The 22,230-nt window shown below is 41.5% G+C and overlaps 1 protein-coding gene across 9 annotated transcripts in view; it reads left to right on the top strand.

Annotated features, from left to right (window-relative positions):
* The window catches only part of nfic (nuclear factor I/C), an 80,511-nt gene that overhangs the window by 46,250 nt on the left and 12,031 nt on the right, over positions 1 to 22,230 (top strand). For 5 of the 9 annotated variants that reach the window (XM_038716910.1, XM_038716912.1, XM_038716917.1 and 2 more), the window contains 6 exons: positions 309 to 430; positions 5,617 to 5,730; positions 5,848 to 6,005; positions 7,520 to 7,703; positions 17,148 to 17,236; positions 18,276 to 19,592. In XM_038716910.1, the coding sequence (XP_038572838.1) occupies positions 309 to 430; positions 5,617 to 5,730; positions 5,848 to 6,005; positions 7,520 to 7,703; positions 17,148 to 17,236; positions 18,276 to 18,596 (988 nt within the window). In that variant the 3' untranslated portion in view covers positions 18,597 to 19,592. Of the gene's footprint in view, positions 1 to 308; positions 431 to 5,616; positions 5,731 to 5,847; positions 6,006 to 7,519; positions 7,704 to 17,147; positions 17,237 to 18,275; positions 19,593 to 22,230 lie in introns of those variants that run through there. The other 4 variants (XM_038716915.1, XM_038716918.1, XM_038716911.1 and 1 more) reach the window with 3 other exon arrangements.

Genomic DNA, 22,230 nt, shown 5'->3' with positions numbered 1-22,230 from the left:
GTAAATATATTTATGTGCTACATCATGTTCTTACATGTTCTCTGTTCTCATTATGCACAACCTGTCTACATTACACTTGGTTCATTTCATCTACTGTACACGGACTAAGGGTCAGGATATTTTGGCCTGTGCTGCTTCAATTTTTACCATTCTTGTTTAAATCTGTCTTTTGTGAGTCCCCTCAGCACTTTTAGCCACTGACCCTGACAAATCAACCGAAGAAGATATATTTTCCTAAGCTTTACTTTCATCACTTCACCATTAAACCATGATCCTAAATGTCTGAGTGTCCATATATGTGTCTGCAGGAGTAAGCGTCATAAGTCTGGCTCAATGGAGGAAGAGGCTGACAGTCCAGGAGGGGAGTATTACCACTCACCTTCCTCTCCTGCCAGCAGCTCCAGGAACTGGACTGATGACATGGAAGGAGGTAACATAATAAGACGAGAATAAGACCCACAGTGACCAGTGTCTGTACTACACAAATAGTATTTATCACTAAAGCCTGGGAATAACTGAATATGTTACTGACATACTGAAACCATGGTGTACTAAGCACTTAGGATAAAGAACAATGAGTTAATTCTTGTCTTTTAGTGTTGATCCTAATAGATCTACTCTGAAGGCCCATGCCAGTGTTTGATGTACCTAAGTTGATCTTTCATTGTATAATTGCACAAGCAATTATTGTGAAACGAAATACCACATTTGAAAAATATTTATCATTATCAATATATAGGATATATATATTTATCACCAATATGGAGAGTTCATAAACAATTTAAATACATACTTATATGTACATATATAATACACACACACACACACACACACATAATTAATGCCGATAATTATTTTATTGCACGTTAATGCAGTTTTTATTATTATTATTTTGAAAGTCCGTTGCTCACTGGTTCTGACAAATCAGCCACCCAAAAAAACAGCTCCATGAGTAAACTGCAGTTACTCGCGTAACCATGGCAACGGCTTCTGTGCACTACACAGCTGTAGCCTATTTAACTTATGTTAAAATTGTAGGCTACATAAATCTACCTGATAGGCCTTCATTTAGTTTTACGGCTCTGCCATGCAAATTCCCTCCTGTTGATATCCTGATAACTATTTAGTAAACAGTAATAGATTCTGAAAACTCACAAACAGCGAGTCTTTTTGAACAAAAAGTTCAAGACAATTCAACTTCTGCAGCGGGGTGGGCATGTGTGTGAGGCGACCACTTCACCTCACTCTAACAGGGAAACTTGCTACTTAACATAGACTGTTTATGCTGCTCCCTGATAAAAGAAAAATGTGTGTGTGTGTGTGTGTGTGTGTGTGTGTGTATATATTAGTGCTGGGCAACGATAAAAATTTTAAATTGCTATTAATCACTTGATTTTCTTGCGATTAATCGCAATTTATGCATAAAATTTAATAATTAATTCTAAAGTTGTGTATTGTAATTTTAATTTAAATGTACTGCTATATACACACAAAAGTATAATAACATGTGGTTTACAAACACTTTAAACAAATAAGGTGCTTTTTACCAGCAGTATTCCCTTTACACAGTAGCAGTAAAACATTTCTTGTAAATCTCAACTAAAACATTAAAATAATCAAATCAAATATTAAACCTGGTAAACCTGCATTATTTTTTATCTAGCTTGTTAAAACAAGTTACCATCAGAGTCCAATTTTATTGTGTTTTTTTTTCTGAACAGGTATCAGCATCAGGTATCTTTTATCAGGGAGCAGACAGGATGGACGATGGCATGGGAGGGGGGGGTAGCGGGGTCGGTGCGTGTGTTCACTCGCACAGACTTCACTCGGTTAAAAACTTGAAATGACGTTACAAGTCGCGGTGGATATTTTACAAGCACAGACCAGGTAACGTAAAGCAACATTGAACACAGGATACAGATGTTGGTTTTGACTGTATGAGGTGTTTGATAGGCTGCGTCATTAACAAGCAAGCGGCTCACCTGCTGCCGTGATAACGGATTGCGGGTGGAAAAAGATGACAGCGTAGTCTGCCGAATCCTCACTCCACTGCTTGTTTGGGTGGGTGATTCTCAGGCTGATCCATCCCACCCCTCCTGTCACCCATGGTTTGACTGTATGTGTATTCAGAGCCAGTGAGCAACGGACTTTCAAAATAATAATAATAAAATAAAAACTGCATTAACGTGCGATAAAATAATTGTCGGCGTTAGGGTTAGCCCAGCCCTAATAAATATATATACAGGTGCTGGTCATATAATTAGAATATCATCAAAATGTTGATTTATTTCAGTAATTCCATTCACAAAGTGAAACTTGGATATTATATTCATTCATTACACACAGACTGATATATTTCAAATGTTTATTTCATTTAATTGTGATGATTAAAACTGACAACTAATGAAAATCCCAAATTCAGTATCTCAGAAAATTAGAATATTGCTTAAGACAATACAAAAAAAGGATTTTTAGAAATGTTGGCCAACTGAAAAGTATGAACATGAAAAGTATGAGCATGTACAGCACTCAATACTTAGTTGGGGCACCTTTTGCCTGAATTACTGCAGCAATGCGGCGTGGCATGGAGTCGATCAGTCTGTGGCACTGCTCAGGTGTTATGAGAGCCCAGGTTGCTCTGATAGTGGCCTTCAGCTCTTCTGCATTGTCGGGTCTGGCGTATCGCATCTTCCTCTTCACAATACCCCATAGATTTTCTATAGGGTTAAGGTCAGGTGAGTTTGCTGGCCAATTAAGAACAGGGATACCATGGTCCTTAAACCAGATACTGGTAGCTTTGGCACTGTGTGCAGGTGCCAAGTCCTGCTGGAAAATGAAATCTGCATCTCCATAAAGTTGGTCAGCAGCAGGAAGCATAAAGTCCTTTAAAACTTCCTGGTAGACGGCTGCGTTGACCTTGGACCTCAGAAAACACAGTGGACCAACACCAGCAGATGACATGGCACCCCAAACCATCACTGACTGTGGAAACTTTACACTGGACTTCAAGCAACGTGGATTCTGTGCCTCTCCTCTCTTCCTCCAGACTCTGGCACCTTGATTTCCAAAGGAAATGCAAAATTTACTTTCATCAGAGAACATAACTTTGGACCACTCAGCAGCAGTCCAGTCCTTTTTGTCTTTAGCCCAGGCGAGACGCTTCTGACGCTGTGTCTTGTTCAAGAGTGGCTTGACACAAGGAATGCGACAGCTGAAACCCATGTCTTGCATACGTCTGTGCATGGTGGTTCTTGAAGCACTGACTCCAGCTGTTTCACAATCCTCTCCAGGGTGCGGTTATCCCTATTGCTTGTGTACTTTTTTCTACCACATCTTTTCCTTCCCTTCGCCTCTCTATTAATGTGCTTGGACATAGAGCTCTGTGAACAGCCAGCCTCTTTAGCAATGACCTTTTGTGTCTTGCCCTCCTTGTGCAAGGTGTCAATGGTCGTCTTTTGGACAGCTGTCAAGTCAGCAGTCTTCCCCATGATTGTGTAGCCTACAGAACTAGACTGAGACCATTTAAAGTTTTGAGTTAATTAGCTGATTAGAGTGTGGCACCAGGTGTCTTCAATATTGAACCTTTTCACAATATTCTAATTTTCTGAGATACTGATTTTGGGTTTTCATTAGTTGTCAGTTATAATCATCAAAATTAAAAGGAATGAACACTTGAAATATATCAGTCTGTGTGGAGTGAATGTATACATTATACAAGTTTCACTTTTTGAATAGAATTACTGAAATAAATCAACTTTTTGAAGATATTCTAATTATATGACGAGCGTGTGTGTGTGTGTGTGTGTGTGTGTGTGTGTGTGTGTGTGTGTATTTTATATATATATGACCATAACTACATCGCACAGAACATAAACACAATGTAGTGCCATAATGCTTTGGAACTCACCATCATTTGCTCGTAGACACAGGGAAAAGATTAAACAGTAGGCAGTGTGAAAAAAATCAATGAATGACATTAAAATACCGCCCAGTAGATAAGTGGTTCTGACCAGACAGGAACCAGGACCATCATCCATTTAATACCAGTTCCAATCCTTGTCACTTAATTTCTACAACATCTCAGAGCATGGGCACACACACCGGCTGTCTGGAGGTCTTAATTCTCTACTGCATGTTTATATTTCTCTGTAATGGACAGTCACTATCAATATTTGTGGGCATCATCATCAGTGGCACTGTTTGAGGCCTATAATAAATGTACCTATTTGTAGCGTGTGTGTGTGTGTGTGTGTGTTTTGTGTGTATCAGAAAGGGTGCATGTCAGGGAGAGCTTAAAGTGCTATTGGTGTCAGTCTGAGGGTGGATTTGGGCTGAAAAATTGCACTTTATTGGGCCAGGGCCAGCTAAGGCTGGAGTTTTGCCCCCTGCATGGATCTAGTGCGTAGGGCACAGTTGATTTGTCATGAGATGGGACTGCTTTGTGGTGGTGTGGACCCAGTGGTGTAGTTGGTAAGGATTTCCACTTTTCTGTAGGAGGTTTGGGGTTTGAGTGTTAGCTTTATACGTATTCTCTTTCCATGTAGCACAGTACAAAGTCAAAGTCAAAACTAGAGCAAGCAGGCATTAACTGGGTCCAAGACCCTTTCACAAGCCGCGTCCGGCGGGCTGCAGAGGAGATGCAAGTCTGACCTGCTGTGCCTGTGGCTACATTTATTCAGATATTGAAGCCCAACCCCGAACCGGTCGAGGCAGATGGCCGCCCACCCTGAGCCATGGTTCTGCTCGAGGTTTCTGCCTCTTAAAGGAAGTTTTCCTTGCCTCTGTCGCCTAGTGCTTGCTCTTGGTGGGAACTGTTGGGCTTCTGTAAATAACATCACACAGTACGGTCTAGACCTGCTCTTTTATGAAAAGCGCTGTGAGATAACTGTTGTTGTGATTTGGCGCTATATCAATAAAATTGAATTGAATTTACACCTTGCATGCCAGCCTCTGCCATCAGTGTGTAATGTGTGTGAATGGGTGAATGTGACATCAGTGTTTCCCCTAGGATTTTTTTCATGAGGGCTGTGGCCCCCCCGTGTCGCGGAGCGGGTGTGTTATGGATATGTGATGTCGTCATAAAAGCGGCACACACATTTTTGCCTGTTTAGTCTTGTCACCTTCTCTGTTCCTCTTTGATGTTGTTACTGCTCAAGCTACCAACTCCTGATGGCTCTTGCTATAGTTACGCTACATTCAGACATTGGGCCAGACGCACGGCTTCATTTCTGCCGTGCATGCGGGGCCCTCAGCCCCTCTGGGACCCTTGATAATGCAATTTTTCAATTTCTTCAATAAAATGCTTTTTTCCTGCTATTTTTTCATTATTTAAAATGCATTATTATTTAAATATTTATAATTTAGGTGTGTATGGGTCTGAGGCAAAAGTCCAGATTAATTTTTCTTTGCGTTTCTGAGGCATCTAATTATGGTGACAAAATTACAAAACAGGCCAAGAATGTATTGGTGGCACTGGAGGAAAAAGCCAAGAGCAAAAACAAGACTTACAGCTGCTCTTTAAGTTGCTCTTCAAACCAACAAGTTAACAAATGGGGGTCCTGCATCTTTAGTGCTTGCACCAATAAATATGTCCGCGTGCGTGTGTGTGTTTTTTAGGTCTATCTCCTCCAGTGAAGAAGGCAGAGCTGGACAGTCCCTCTCCCCAGGAAGACTCACCAAGATTGGGCTCCTTCACTCAGCACCACCGGCCAGTCATAGCTGTTCACAGTGGTCAGTAACACACACACACACACACACGTTTCTCCCATAAGGAGAACACAAAGAAGAAAATGTAATTCACTGTATCATTTCTTTCCCTCTTTGTCTTGTCTTTTTCTCTCTGTCCAGGTCTGTCTCGGAGTCCCCACCCTTCATCATCTCTTCATTTCCCGTCGTCCTCCTACTTCCCACATGGAGCAATCCGCTATCCTCCTCACCTGGCCCAGGACCCCCTAAAAGATCTGGTCTCATTGGCCTGCGACCCGGCCAATCAAACTCCCAGCTCGGTGAGTACAACTAGTCAAAAGTTCAGCTTTAAGAATTCCACAGAGCTCCAAATACTACTACTTTAGCTGGCTAACAGCTGGAGTTTAATGACACAAATAATTACATATGTCTTTGCAGACAGATTACAAGGGGTTGTAATGGCACACAAAATTCACAGTTAGGTATGTACCTTGGTTTTAGGGTGAAGAGTCCATTTTTGATACAGTGTAGAAACAAAAACCTTTTAAAAAATATAAGTTAAGTCATTTATTTTGAAACATTCAACAGTGGCTCATTGGTCATGGTTCTTAGTGTAGCAGTTAAGCACTGAAATACTGGCATATTGTCAATAAGAAAAAATAAATAACACAAATGTCAGTCGTTTATACAGGGCAGGCATCCTGACAAATGCACAGATGAAGGTACATTGTAGAATGACTCAAGCACTTTGTTAGTATGTCACAATACATAGTTTGTCAAGTGCAAAATGCTAAAATACCAGGATGTTCTACTATTTCTGGTCGCATTTTGCAGCATGCAAGCCAGGCTAACTGGGCTAAGCCGGCTAGTATGCTACAACTGTATCAATAGACAGCAACTGGTGCGCTGCTAAAGCTCTAGAATTTCTGTTCCTCATGTAAAAGTAGTAAATATAAATAAACTATTGTGACTAATTGTTTGGGTCACAGTGTGTACTGAACTGACTTATGCATTGTTATTACACACAGTCCACCTCTACTCTACTTCTGTAAAGCTAAGAAACAAATACCAGGCAGTTGCGGTGCCACAGTGTCAACAGTTTTACAACTGCAGTTCAAGACCTGCAGGAAATAGAAAGAGTAATACCAGCAGCAGTTTAGCACTACTGAAGAAAGAAAGAAAGAAAGTACAAGCTACTACAATTTTGACAGAAGCTAGAAGAAAATTGGTCATGAAGGTTAACTAAAATCTGTTTGGTGCTTATACCGGAATATACACATATTAAACTTGTATTAAAGGCTATGACATATTAGTTGTTAGTAAAACAGGTAGAGAGAAAGAGAGACAAGAAACAGCAATGGTAGGACCACTGACTGCTGAAGCAACATCAAAATGTCTGCACAGGTTTCCACTGCTGCTGTAATAACTTTCCTCTCCTCTGGATGGCGCAGGTTGGCATTTATTTACTAGTCATACAAAGACCAAACAGCTACCCCATGTGCAAAATCTGAAGCCTGCTAAAGGTGAATGAGTGAGTCTCATAGTTCTGTGAAGTTCTATATGACTTTATAAGCAACCACTTAGAGTAATGTGAGTCAATAGCACCTACTTTAGTCTTACCTGCTTTGTATGTGACACTCCCTGAGTGTTACCGTCTATTCATATTCATAATTTAAGTTTGCGCGAGAGAAAACATGATGGAAAACCACTTATATAAGGCTTTTAGCTTCAGAGTGAAAATAAATAACAGATGTTTAGGATGTATACTTTAGGTATAGCACATTGCAGCACCTGTCAAATAGTAGTACAGTTGTCTGTCTTTCAAATTTTCCAGCTGAATGGCAGCAACCAGGTTAAAGTGCCCAGTCACTATATCTCCTCTCAGATGTTGGCACCCCCCGGACCAGCACCCTCCCTGGCTCCTCCCCCATCCTCCCTCCCAAGACTGACACTGTCTGCAGAGTCAAAGGCCACTACCACCTCCTCTGATGGGGGAGCAAACTCCCCCACATCACCCAGTAAGTGGTCAAAATGCTAACAAACTTCCACTGACAGTATTGACGTGTGGCATGACACATAATGTATACCTATATACATAACCTTCTGATGGGTGATAGAATAGAAAGACAACACAAATGGTTTACTGGTGTAAAGGCCTCCTGGGGGGTATTCCAGACTGACTGTTTGTGAAATGCTAAAGTATCACTCTTTCCAGACAATTGGGACAAGACCTTGTTGTGGGTAGCTGAATTTTGTCAACTCTTGTCAGGTACACAAAAAGTCATAGTATAAAAATATAAACCTTAATGAATGTTTATTGATTTTGTTGTATTAAAGACAACATTATTTTATCAGCTATATATTCAAAAGTTTGATTTATTTTTATTCAAAAATAAATACCATTATAATGCTGCCCACTTACAATTTCTGTTGATGATGTAATTTGTCTTTGTGATAACAGATAATGTTATTTATAACACTAAGAACACACATTAGGTGTACCATAGAAACTTTTTATAAGCTCATTTTATAAATCCTCATGGACATATATTTAATGAATATCACAGAAAAAGTCACTGGTGTCCATAAAGCAAACAGCACAAAAATAAACACATCTATCTTTCAATAACTTCTATTAGATAACTTATATTTAATGTTTTTCATAGGACTGGTCACTAAAGAAAATACAGTTGCAGAGATTAAGTAGCGCACAGAAGCCGTTGCCATGGTTACTACCTATAGAGCGGTGTTTCCTTGCGGAGTGCTTGTTTGCCGGTTTGTTCACAGGGGGAGCGCAGTAAGACCTTGCGGATGCAAAGAGGACACAGAAGGAGGGTCACTACCTGTCTGAAAAGGCTTTATACAAACACAAATGCTGGAACATGTGGCTAGCTGCGTGGAAACTCTAAACACTGGCAGAGAAACAGAAAGAGAGATAACGTGGACATGAGAATGTCGGGTTTCTAATGTAGAAACATATTCTTAGCAAGCCATTCTAAGAAATTACAGAATTCCCTATTTCTGTTCTGAAAATAAATGTTTGGCATCAGAATACAGTCAAAATCTCCTGTCTGGGGACAAATTATAAAAAAGTAACTCATAACAAACCAAGTTGTTCAAATAATCAATGTTTCTAATGTAGAAACATATCCTTGGCATACTGGAAGACGTTTCGTCCCTCATCCAAAGGACTTCTTCAGTTCTGACTGACTGGCAGGGAAACTCAGCTATTTAACCTCAGTGGGGTCGTTGGCCCGGGTCATCGATACTGCTGGTTCATTAGTGTTCCTGGTTGCTGTAACGACAGTCGTTACAGTCGTTAGGACTACCCGAGGCCAAGACTGAACGACCATCGTTGGTATCTTCACCTGAGGTCAATAGGTTACGTTTGTTGAGTTTCCCGGAAAGTGATGAAAGGATAGCATTGTAAGTGGGGGATAAGTGGTGGCGTAGACCCCCTCCTCTGTTCAATGACGGCTTCTCAACCCGGGTGTAGATGGCTTCCTTGACACCTCTTTCAAACCATCCATCTTCTCTGTCGAAAATGTGCACCTGGTGGTCCTCAAACGTGTGTTGTAGACGAATGTAAGTAGACTGCAGTGTCTTGACCTGAGGAGTTGGCCCTTCTGTATTGAGCCATGCGTTTGTGTAGTGGTTGTTTAGTCTCCCCAACATAGATGTCTGTGCATTCCTCACTGCATTGGACCGCATACACTAGATTGCTTTTCTTGTGTTTGGGTGTGCGGTCTTTGGGGTGTTGCTGTAACAGGAACACTAACGAACCAGCAGTATCGATGACCCTGGCAAACGACCCCAATGAGGTTAAATAGCTGAGTTTCCCTGCCAGTCAGTCAGAACTGAAGAAGTCCCTTGGATGAGGGACGAAACGTCTTCCAGTATCTTCAACCAAGTCCAGTTGCCTTTGACTTCAACCGTCTTTGGATAACTGTGACCTGGATGACTGAGAATCTTCACAGACATCCTTAGCATATCTTTCTAAGAAGGTACAGAGTAACCTATTTCTATTCTGAAAATCAACTTTTGGCTTGAGAATACAGTCAAAATAGACATATGCTGCCTGGAGGCAGGTTAAAGAATAAAGGAACATCAGAATGACAGAACCTATTTCTATCTTGAAAATCAACTGTGGCATCAGAAGAGTAGTGAAAGTAGTGAAGAAGCAGAGTAGGGCGGGTCCTGACAAGCCGGTAAACACGGCTGCGGTTAAGCTGTACATGTTCCCAAACCAGCTTTGCAGCCTGGACTGGAGCAGGAGTTTCAGAGTGGTAAGTTATTAATTTATAACAAATTGTATCTTTCATACATAACGTTTTAACTGTGCACTGTCTCTACATCACAGTAACAACTTTATGTTCATTGACCGCCTAACATTCGGTAGGGAGGGTGGGGGTGACGGGAGTCAGCAGACGGATATCTTGTCACTGTATATGCTGCAGCTCAGTGTGTTTCTCCACCAGTGTTTTTGAAGGCTGCCACACTAGCCGCCAGGCGAGCATTAGGACACGTGTTACAAAGTTTACGCAGATAGGTTACGGAAGTAAAGGCTGGACCACAAACGAGCTGTAGTTCAGGAGCAGTGTTTTCTATGGCAGATTGTAACTCCCTTTTAGGTGGACTTTTTGTGCATGCAATCCTATTACATGCACAAAAAATATATACAGTGGGGAGAACAAGTATTTGATACACTGTTGATTTTGCAGGTTTTCCTACTTACAAAGCATGTAGAGGTCTGTAATTTTTATCGTAGGTACACTTCAACTGTGAGAGACGGAATCTAAAACAAAAATCCAGAAAGTCACATTGTATGATTACCCACTCATTACCTGTATTAACTGCACCTGTTTGAACTTGTTACCTGTATAAAAGACACCTGCCTGCACAGTCAACTAAACAGACTCCAACCTCTCCACAATGGCCAAGACCAGAGAGCTGTGTAAGGACATCGGGGATAAAATTGTAGACCTGCACAAGGCTGGGAAGGCCTACAGGACAATAGGCAAGCAGCTTGGTGAGAAGGCAACAACTGTTGGCGCAATTATTAGAAAATGGAAGAAGTTCAAGATGACGGTCAGTCTACCTCGATCTGGGGCTCCATGCAAGATCTCACCTCGTGGGGCATCAATGATCATGAGGAAGGTGAGGGATCAGTCCAGAACTACACGGCAGGACCTGGTCAATGACCTGAAGAGAGCTGGGACCACAGTCTCAAAGAAAACCATTAGTAACACACTACGCCGTCATGGATTCAAATCCTGCAGCGCATGCAAGGTCCCCCTGCTCAAGCCAGCGCATGTCCAGGCCCGTCTGAAGTTTGCCAGTGACCATCTGGATTATCCAGAGGAGGAATGGGAGAAGGTCATGTGGTCTGATGAGACAAAAATAGAGCTTTATGGTCTAAACTTCAAGAAGAAGGATGAGTACAACCCCAAGAACACCATCCCAACCGTGAAGCATGGAGGTGGAAACGTCATTCTTTGGGGATGCTTTTCTGCAAAGGGGACAGGACGACTGCACCGTATTGAGGGGAGGATGGATGGGGCCATGTATCACGAGATCTTGGCCAACAACCTCCTTCCCTCAGTAAGAGCATTGAAGATGGGTCGTGGCTGGGTCTTCCAGCATGACAACGACCCGAAACACACAGCCAGGGCAACTGGCTCCGTAAGAAGCATCTCAAGGTCCTGGAGTGGCCTGGCCAGTCTCCAGACCTGAACCCAATAGAAAATCTTTGGAGGGAGCTGAAAGTCCGTATTGCCCAGCGACAGCCCCGAAACCTGAAGGATCTGGAGTGGGCCAAAATTACACTTAAGTGTGTGCAAACCTGGTCAAGAACTAGAGGAAACGTATGATCTCTGTAAGTGCAAACAAAGGTTTCTGTACCAAATATTAAATTCTGCTTTTCTGATGTATCAAATACTTATGTTATGCAATAAAATGCAAATTAATTATTTAAAAATCATACAATGTGATTTTCTGGATTTTTGTTTTAGATTCCGTCTCTCACAGTTGAAGTGTACCTATGATAAAAATTACAGACCTCTACATGCTTTGTAAGTAGGAAAACCTGCAAAATCAGCAGTGTATCAAATACTTCCCACTGTATAACAAAATAAAGGAAAGGGAAAAAAGTCAAAGTAGAACATGACCGCCTTAATACTAATCAAAATACACATTATAAAACCATAATTCTTAAACATAATTCATAAACCATACCAGCAAGATGGCTGTCCCAAAGCTATGAGCCATGTGTAAAAGGGTAGGCCTTTATTACACGCCTCAAGTACAACGCTCCTGGTCTACAGCCCACACACAAAAAAGAATTGAGAATTCACCTGCAAGCTGGTTATTTTACCAGATTTTACCTTTCTAAACCAACAACTAAGCCAAAATCATAACATCCTGACAGAGACACAAATCGAACCGCTGTGTAATAATCCAATGAAATAAAGCCATACAAATGCCATCAACAACAGCAGCACATAAAAGCAAGCAATAATCCACAGCAGCACAATCATACATATTCCTACCTTACAAAAGTTTTTTCTAACAGAGACGTCCTTAATGAGGCTGGTAAAGTGTCACTTTCAATTGACATCAAAGGCAGGTGGTTCAGTCTGTTTTGGCCCATTGTGTATCTCGGTCTATTCTTGACTATTCCAAGTTTTGAAAAAGAGTGCTCCCCGCTGGCATCGGTTACAGGCAAAGTCATAAATAGTCCGAGTGCTATATAGACGTTTGGAAACACTGATTGTAGTTTCCGTCCTCTTATAAGTTGCAGAAATGACCTTGCTAAGGTGTCTTTATTTTCTTTAATAAATTATCTGAATTTGGAGATCTTCTGGAAATTAGCCGCTCCTGTACGAAGTTCTTGTACAGAGATAGATGGAATATTGTTCAAAAATACAAATGTCTGCTGAATATCTTTGTAGGGGTGATTCCTCCGATCCAGTTCTGCAACAAGTTGATCTATGACAGTCATAAAAACAGTGGCTGTGAACTTGTCTAGCCCTGATCGTTCATCAGATTCATGGATGTAGATTTGGAGGAAAAAATAAAAAGTGTCTGTACAAAGTTAAAAAATTCCCCCATCTCAAGGCAGCAGTTAACACTGTTCAGCCCCACTAAATTGAGTTTGTGTGCAGTACACGGCACCCCCTGACACTGATCGAAACTGACCTTTTTTATTGGACTTATCTCTGTGAGGACCCACTCTCCCATCAGTTCAGGTATGATGAGAGGTATGATGGTGTTCCCCTGCCAGCATTGCCATACTTTTCTATATACGCTTTCAAAAATGCATCAAACTCGCTGATAACTTCCAGCACACCCATAAAGTTCCTATTATCAGGTTGGCCAAAAATGTCACTGTGTCCCCTGAAAGGTAGTTCTCGCTCTACTAAGAACTACACCACCTCAACCACCCTCTTTAAAACCTCAGTCCAGTATTCTGAATTTATACACCCAGCTTCAGCACAGCGCATTACACAGCCTTTCTGTGACTCTCTGATCCTTCGTGTTCAGCCAAACCTGTGGCGACATTTTTCCAGTCACTATAGCCTGCTGTGTTGCAGACCTAAGATCACTGTCCCCAAACATGCAAAACAAAACACAGGGCCTTTTGAAGGGTAATAAAGCAGCCATTCTCTTGGCACAGTTTTACCATCTGCCACCTTCCTTTTAAACAGGGTTTTGGAAAAGTACCTCTTTTGGTGTTGTCTTTCTGAGGCAGAGACATCTGCTTGTTTGTTGTGACAAGTTTCAGGTCCTATTTTGACCCAGTATGTGCTCATCAATTTTATCCCAGCAAGCAGGATGCGAGCTATAAGTAGCATGATTTGTAGACTCTTGTTCCCTCTCCACAGCAATAGGTGAGGCCATCATGGAGGGATTTGTGGCAGCTGGGATTAAACGACTAATTCCTGAGGTGTTGGTGGTGGTAGCTTATTGGTGTTTTGAGTGGTTGAAGTATCGGACCCTCCTACTCCGACTCCTTATCTGAGTCACCTGGTTGTGAGGCATGGTCATGGTCTGCTTGGGAAGTGCCTTTGCCTTAAGCAGGGCTAGCTGCGGCAGCCTTGAAATATCAAGTTAATTTGGGGATTTTCTTTAGTAGATATTTGTCACGGTTTTCTTTCAGCCGTTGTGCTTTCCGTTTTTATGCTCCACTATTGTATTTTCTATCAGACATTTTGCCACTGTCGCTGTCCTGTAGCACCTAGTGACTTATGATTTAAAGACCAATTTTACCTGGGTTGGCCAGGGTTCTTTGGGCCAGCTGATTGGGTAGATCTGGGCCACATCTACCAATCAGTCTTATTTTTCAATGTTGTATAAGCAAATTCTCAAATGTAAAAATTAAAAAAATTATGAAAATAAAAAAAGATATTTCCTATACCTTTAAAATAAATCGCACCATGCTTTTAGTTGCGACAAACTTTAGAAATACACTGAGACAGACAGAGAGAGACAGAGAGGAGGAGAGAGCGCCTGCCGTTTACTTGCGGAGCGCTGTCTGATCACCGGAGCAAAGAGCAACCCCACAGAGCCAAGCGACTACGTTGTGATTTTAAGAACGTTCCTAAGACATCTTCCCCAGTACTAATCAGCATGCAGTGTGTAGCTATCCACTTCACTATGGCATTTGATCATCGCTTGTCTTGCTTTTGTTTCTCTTCTCCCACACACTGCATCCAGCGTAGTCTGCCGAAGCCTCCCTCCGCTGCTTGTTTGGGTGGGTGATTTGCAGGCTGATCAACATCCCGCCCCTCCTGTGACCCAGGGTTTGACTGTATGTGTATTCGAAGCCAGTGAGCAACCGCGTTTCAAAATAATAATAAATAACAAAAACTGTTAACGCATTAAATTGCCTAGCCCTAATTTCTACCTACAGTAAAGGTAGTAGGTACAGACTGAAATTAAATAATGGTACAGATTGTTATAGTAATGTGCTGTTTGAGATAAGATGGTGCCTGACCATAAAGAGCTTTGTAGATGAGCAGGAGGATTTTAAATTCTATTCTGGATTTCACAGGGAGCCAGTGCAGAGAAGCTAAAACAGTAAAAATATGATCTCTTTTCCTGGTTATTTTTAGAACATGTGCCGCAGCCTTCCGGATAAGCTGAAAACAGAGCTATGATAAATGATAAACAGCATTATTTATTTATTTATTTATAAACAGCATTATTTATTTATTTTATATATAGCAGAACTTACATCAAAGAAGATATTCAGATTTTAGACATATTCAATATCACTGTGAGAACTGGAAAGCCTTTATCTATACCAAGGTTAAATCTTTTTTTATTAGGGCCCGAGCACGACCGTGCGAGGTCCCTATTGAATTTGCTAAGATTATATATTTAAGGCCCAAGCACGACTGTGTGAGGTCCCTATTGAATTTGCTAAGATTATATTTTTAGGGCCCGAGCACAACCGTGTGAGGTCCCTATTGAATTTGCTAAGATTTTTTATTTTTTTTTTCCTGCAAAGTAGGCCCAAATGACATGGCCTAAACATACTCGAAAACTCACCAAAATTTGCAAACATGTCAGAGCCGGTGAAAAATTTCGTATTCTACAAGTTTCGCACATGGGCGTGGCAAAATGACTCGCTAGCGCCACCTAGAAAATTGGAAAAGATTAGCCCCTCGTTCACGTTCAACCTACATGTACGAAATTTTCTGGGGACATGCATCATATCAAGACGCACAAAAAAGCCTCAAGAACCCATAGCCTAAAGTCAACAGGAAGTCGTCCATTTCGAATTTTACGGCCATTTTTGGATGATTTACACACTCCGTACTTTAATGAACTCCTAGGGATTTTGTCGGATCGACGTCAAATTTCTGCTGTGCCTTCTAAAGGCATTGACGATAAAAAGTTGTGCTATTTGCGAGTTTTCGTCAATGGGTGTGTCCGTGGCGTCAAAGATCAACTCTTCGCCATGACACAGGAAGTTGTTGTAACTTCAGTGTACATGCTCACATCTGCACCAAACTTTACGTGCTTGATAACTCTCCCACCCCGGAGACATCTACATACCAATACCGATTTATATTCATAGCGGCAAGTGCTATGTAGCTCCACATAGGGGACACAGGAAGTGACATATAGCACCTTCATGTGGCGTCGGAACTGCGTAGCAAATTCACAGCCGTACCGGCAGAGCTCCAGAATGTGCAACTCGGCTGGCTCACATCCGGACGCGCTACAAGTGCGAGGGCCCGCCCAACGCTGCTTGCAGCTTTTAATTAAGAAATTTTATTGTATGAAACAGTTTGAGGTTTTGATAGAAGGTTCTCTTTTTGCCGCCACTGTATTTTGCGAACAGGGACATTTGGATATATGGAATTTAAAAGGCAACATGTGGTTCTATACTTTGTCATATAACTAAATAATGTAATAATGTTTTTTAAAGTTAATTCTTGACCTTAGAAATAGCAGTTGACCGCAACTGACAAAGCAACCAAAGCTTTCAATCATCAATCGTTTTCTCTGTTTGGTAGAAGAGTGAAATTGTGCAATACTTAATAATGGATGAAGTTGCAATCCTAAAAATGCTGACCTTTGTTTACGATTTGAGAATATGAGATACAAGTTTGTACTCCCAATGATTGTCCAGGTCCCTGGATCAATCACACAAGCCAGTTGGTTCACCTAAAAGGGTTCTGCAAGTCAAGCGACTTCATAGGTCATTGCTTCGCTCTGGTGAACGCAAGTATTGGTTGTCCTGTTCCATACATAATATGTTCGTTAATGTTGTTTTGTTTATTGTAGTCATCAGTATTGTGATGTGATGACCAATCACTATCAAAGTACTGCCGGCCCGGAACTTAGTATCACCTACAGAGCAGAAATTTTGTCCAAAAAAACTCACCCCAAAGCAGAGAACAGAGGAAACAGAAGCAGAACGTGTGACAATGGATACACATTACATTATATTTTAAGTCCTGGGTTAGTACCAGGTGTTGTTTTTTTGTCAAAATAGGCTAGAGCTTGGAAAATTTGACAGTTTCACAATCTGGAATACCTCTCAGGTCAGATTTGAAAAAAAACCCAGCTGGGTGGAGTTTGTCTTCCTACCTGCAATAGTCAGAGAATAAAGAAAGAGAGGAGCAGTACTCTGTCCATTGAAAGGTAGACTCACCAATATCAGAGTTGTTGCCTCTGTTGTGTCTTTGCTGTCTGTTGGTACAATATAAAACAACCAAAGACTGAGTGAGAAGATAAACATAAGTGTCCAGTGTGAAATTAACTTATTCCCCTCCCAGTGATCATACAGACAGCAGAGTTTTATCAGAGAGGATAAATCTGTGACTCAGTTATAGAGATTTGATGCTGTTCTCTTTTGTAGCACCTTTATGATATGGACAGACTTTACAAGTAACATGGAATTATGAGAGACATTACAAGACTGATTTTGTTAACGCAAACATCCTCAGCATACTCGGCCCCTGGGACCCCACCTGCCAATCGCACCTCCTTCGTTGGAGTCACGCCTCGAGACCCAGGTGGACTCTACCAAGCCCAGGTTAGTATGGTTCATTTCATATTGTCAAGCTCATTTAGGGATGATTCAATTGAACCTGCAAAACCCAGATTATTGGAGGGTTAAGAGCCTTCAGGATCTGTTAAGACAACAAATACATTCCCACTTACTCATTGTGGAATCTAGCCTTGCAAGTAGTTGCAGAAGATGCTTCTACGTACACCGACCAGCCATAACATTCTGGCCACTGACAGGTGAAGTGAAAAACACTAATTGTCTTGTTACCATTGCACCTGTCAGTGGGCAGTAAGTTTACATTTTGCCCTCAAATTGATTTGTTAGAAGCAGGAAAATTGGGTAAGCTAAAAATACCCTTTTTTATTTAAATTTTTTATATTTATTAAGTATTTGAGCTGCTTTGACAAGGGCCAAATTGTGATGGCTGGACAACTAGGTCTGAGCATCTCCAAAACTCCAGCTCTTGTGGGGTGTTCCTGGTCCCCAGGTGTCAGTACCTATCAAAAGTGGTCCAAGGAGGAAAAGCGGTGAACTAGCGATGGGGTCATGGCCAGGGCTCATTGATGGGGAGCGAAGGCTGGCCCATATGGTCCGATCCAGCAGATAATCTACTGTAGGTCAAATTGTTGAAAAAGATGATGCTAGCTCTGATAGAAAGGTGTCCGAACACACAGTGCATCCCAGTTCGTTGCATATGGGGTTAAGTAGCCGCAGACCAGTCAGGGTGCCAATGCTGCCCCCTGTCTACTGCCGAAAGTGCCAACAGTGGACATGCAAGCGTCAGAACTCGACCACGGAGCAATGAAAGAAGGTGGCCTGGTCTGATTGATCACACGCATGTGTCGCTTACCTGGAAAACACATGGCATCAGGATGCACTATGGGAAGAAGGCAAGCTGGCAGATGCAGTGTGATGCTTTGGGAAATGTTAGGCTGGGAAACCTTGGGTCCTGCCATTCACGTAGACGTTATTTTGACACGTAATACCTACCTTTAGTATTGTTGCAGACCATGTAGACCCTTTCATGGAAACGGTATTCCCTGATGGCTACAGCTTCTTTCAGCAGGAGAATGCAACCTGCCACAAAGCCAAAATTGTTCAGGAATGGTTTGAGGAACACAACGAGTTCAAGATCTTGACTTGGCCTTCAGATTCCCCAGATCTCAATTCAATCGAACATCTGTGGGATGTGCAGGACAAACAAGTCCATGGAGTCCCCACCTCGCAACTTACATTTAAAGGATCTGCTGCTATAATCTTGGTGCCAGATACCACAACACACCTTCAGGGGTCTGGTGAAGTCCATGCCTCAACGGGTCAGGTCTGTTTTGGCAGCAAAAGGGGGGGATCTACTACTATTAGGCAGGTGGTCATAATGTTATAGCTGATTGGTGTATATACTAAGGTTTCAATATATCCACCTCTGAGACTTCTGCCAGTTCCAGTTTGTAGTTTTCAAAGCCTTTATTATTGCTATATTTTATCAGCAAGTCAGCTAAAGAAAACATTTGCATTTCAGTCAAATTTTGTCTCTCTCTTCCCTTAGTGCTAAATTAGGATGGCCAGCACTGTAGACTAAACTTTCATTGATATATATATATATATATATATATATATATATATCTTTAAATAGTGAAAATTCTGAACTCGTCCATAGGAGAGAATGCTGTATCTTCCTACTGGCACTCTCTAGTATTAGTATTATAGCTTTCAAAAAGGTCAGTGCTCTGTGGCCTAAATACAAGTAAAACTATAATCTGTCTGCCAAAAAGTTTGGTTGGCAGATGATTGTTGACTGTAGTGGTAGGGTGGTGAAATGTGTGCATCAGTAGATAGTTGAGGTATTTAGAAACTTATCTACATGATTCAGTATGTGTGTTTATAGAGAGAGTTTCTGTGTTCATTTTGGTTTGTGTTGTTGCGGCTGCACTGCATTGCCTCTGCTCTAGAAACAGCTCAGCTAATACTGGTGAGCCAGAAGTCCTCGCTCTTCCTCTCTGTCTCTCACTCTCTGCCTGTCCCTGTGTATTTTCAAAATTTGTTCCAACAAAATACATGGTGAGAGTTCTATGACTGATGGTAACTAGTTTGTTGGGGGTATTTAATGTGATTGAAGTCTAGTCTCAGTTTCAATTAAAGTATTGTTGTGTTTGATGAGTGAATGTCAAAATTAACAAGAGAGGAAATTATGTTGCAAATAATTGATTGCATGTTGCAAATGGTGAAACAGGTTGCTGGAAAAAAAAAACTACTAAAGAACATCTTCACCATGTTCACATCTGACAAAGCAAAACCAATGGAAAGTTTGTGTGTGCTTGCAAGTTCATTGCTTGTCTTTCTTAGATAGGTCTAAATAAAGTTGTCTAAATCTTGGTTGCAATCTGTGTCAGACTGTATGATTTTGACCCATGGCAGGCCGGTAGTGGAAGTACTCAGATCTTTTACTGAAGTAAAAGTAGCAATACTACAAAAAGTATTAGCATTAAAATCTATTTAAAGGGGCTATATGTAGTATTTCAATAAAATCACTTCTCAATAAATCACTTTTTACTGCCTATTTATCAATGGGCTGTAACCTCTTAGAAATGAGCCACACGCCTGTTTTCTCTGTTTCTTGGAACTTCCATTATTCTGCTTCTGATGGTAAGGAATCGGGCCGGGTTCTAGCTCCTAGCACAACACAGGCTCACAGAAACATCAGAAAGGCTTGAGTCATGGAGAGACCTCCGCTTTGTTTTGAAACTGACACAGACACATAGTAGGCTTTCATCCTAAACCAACATTACTGCAAAGCATGTGAAGTACATGTGGAGCAATTTGTTTATACTAACCTATAGTTATGTCAGGCAGGAGCAGCCAGCAAACATAACATTAGCACGGATCAGCTGCTGCTCTTATCAATTGAGATTTATACCAATCGTTTTACCAATACTCAGGTACACAGCTTCTCCACCGTCTCAGTAACTTATGTGACCCACATAACATACAATAATGCAACGTAACAGCGCAGGACAACGGTACAGTGGAAGACCCATTCACTACAGTACAGGCTGATTAAAACTGCTCAGATCATCATTGGTACTCATCTCCTGAGCATCAGTGATATCATTGAGGTGAGGTGCCTACAGAGCCCAAAGGATACTAAAGGACAGTACCCACCCAGCCACAGCCTGTTCACCCTGCTGCCTTCTGGGAAGAGATATAGAAGTTTCTGCTGCCACACCAGACTGCAGAGCAGCTTTTCCCCCCAAGCTATCAGACTTTTAACTCAAATTCATCCTCAGCACTGCTCCTCTGAATATAGTTTATTTTCTTCATATTTTTGTTTTTATAATTGCTTTTATATTACTGTATATTGTCTGCTACGTAGCAGAAGGGAGTTACGATCTCAGTTTTACTCTACAAACTGTTTTATGACAAATAAATCTACCTTGTGTCACGGTTTTGTGGTGAAGGCAGGGTTGAGCAGGTTGGAGGACCCAAACGCAGGACACGAAGGCTAGCAGGTGTAGTTCAGTGAAGGGTTTTAATATAACAAAAGGCGAGCACACTTACAAACAGAGTGGCTGATTGACTGAGTCCAAAAACAAAGGCTGTCCAACAGAAATCCAAAAGGGTGAAAACCAGAATCCAAAACTGAGCAGGGTAACAGGGAGACACGGTGAGTAAGGCTGGAGACACGAGAACAAACTGCAACACTGGGTGACAATAGGACTAACGAGCAGGGCGGGAGCAACACAGGTGAAAGACATGAGGCTAACGAGGCACAGGCAGGGAGAGAGAGAGCAGGGGAAAACTGGGACAGACATGCAGAGGGATCACTGGGTAACAGACATGACAAGGGTTACCGAACACTAGACGACAGACAAGACAGACCCCCAAAACCCAACAGACCAAAATAACGCTAACTAAACACAAAAGGGCAAAACACCGCATGGCAGACAGGCAGAGTGTGACACCTTGTGTCCTGTACCTTGTAACATTACTGCGGTCTAACTGTTAAAAAGTGTTCTAATTTATAATATTCAGTCTAGCTCACTAACCATTTTCGTTATTGTCCAATAAATTTAGCTAATGCAGACTAATCACGTCAGCTAAATGCAGTCAATGTAACGTTATCATGTAATCCAACGAGGGTTAAAATGAAGGGGGCAACTGGACTTGGTTGAAGATACTGGAAGACGTTTCGTCCCTTATCCAAAGGACTTCTTCAGTTCTGACTGACTGGCAGGGAAACTCAGCTATTTAACCTCAGTGGGGTCGTTGGCCCGGGTCATCGATACCGCTGGTTCGTTAGTGTTCCTTGGTGTTGTGACGACAGTCGTTACAGTCGTTGAGACTACCTGTGGCCAAGACTGAACGACCATCGTTGGTATCTTCACCTGAGGCCAATGGGTTACGTTTGTTGAGTTTCCTGGGAAGTGATGATCCATTATCATGTAACAAGCACGGATTACTTCAACGTCAAGCTTATAAAAATGTTACTGTAATGTTGTTGAGTGTACCTGGGTTTCCAGCATGTTGTGTAAAACTGTCTCAAGGGTGTCATGTATTTATGCTGGGTCATGATTTCAAACGTGTATGAGCACACATCAGGTTGCAATCTAAAAACGGATCTGCTAATGGCCTCTGAAAGCTACATATTGCCCCTTTAAAATACCAAAAGACAAAGTAGTCATTATGCAGAAAGTCTTATTTCAGATTAATATATATTATTGTCTTGGTGCACTAATGTGTAAACATCACTAATGTTGGAGATGGTAAAGGTGGACTGTAACTGTTGTGTAGCTTAATCCATAGAATTAAATCAATACAATTTATTATATTTTACAAAGTAGCTTGTAATTAAAGCTGTCAAAATAAATGTAGTAGAGTGAAAAGTTGGAAATACTCAAGTAAAGTACCTCAAAACTGTACTTAAGTACAGTACTTGAGTAAATGTACTTAGTTATAGCCCAACACTGTGTGTAATGAATACCTGGTGAATGGTAGCACAACGATGCACAGACTTGTGGGTA

This window comes from Micropterus salmoides, unplaced genomic scaffold (assembly GCF_014851395.1).
Source record: "Micropterus salmoides isolate LMB-PRFRI ecotype aquatic unplaced genomic scaffold, ASM1485139v1 Ms_hic_scaffold_13, whole genome shotgun sequence".
Taxonomy (NCBI): Eukaryota; Metazoa; Chordata; class Actinopteri; order Centrarchiformes; family Centrarchidae; genus Micropterus; species Micropterus salmoides.
Note: the sequence above shows the minus strand (reverse complement) of the source record. Positions and strands in the feature narration are given on the sequence as shown.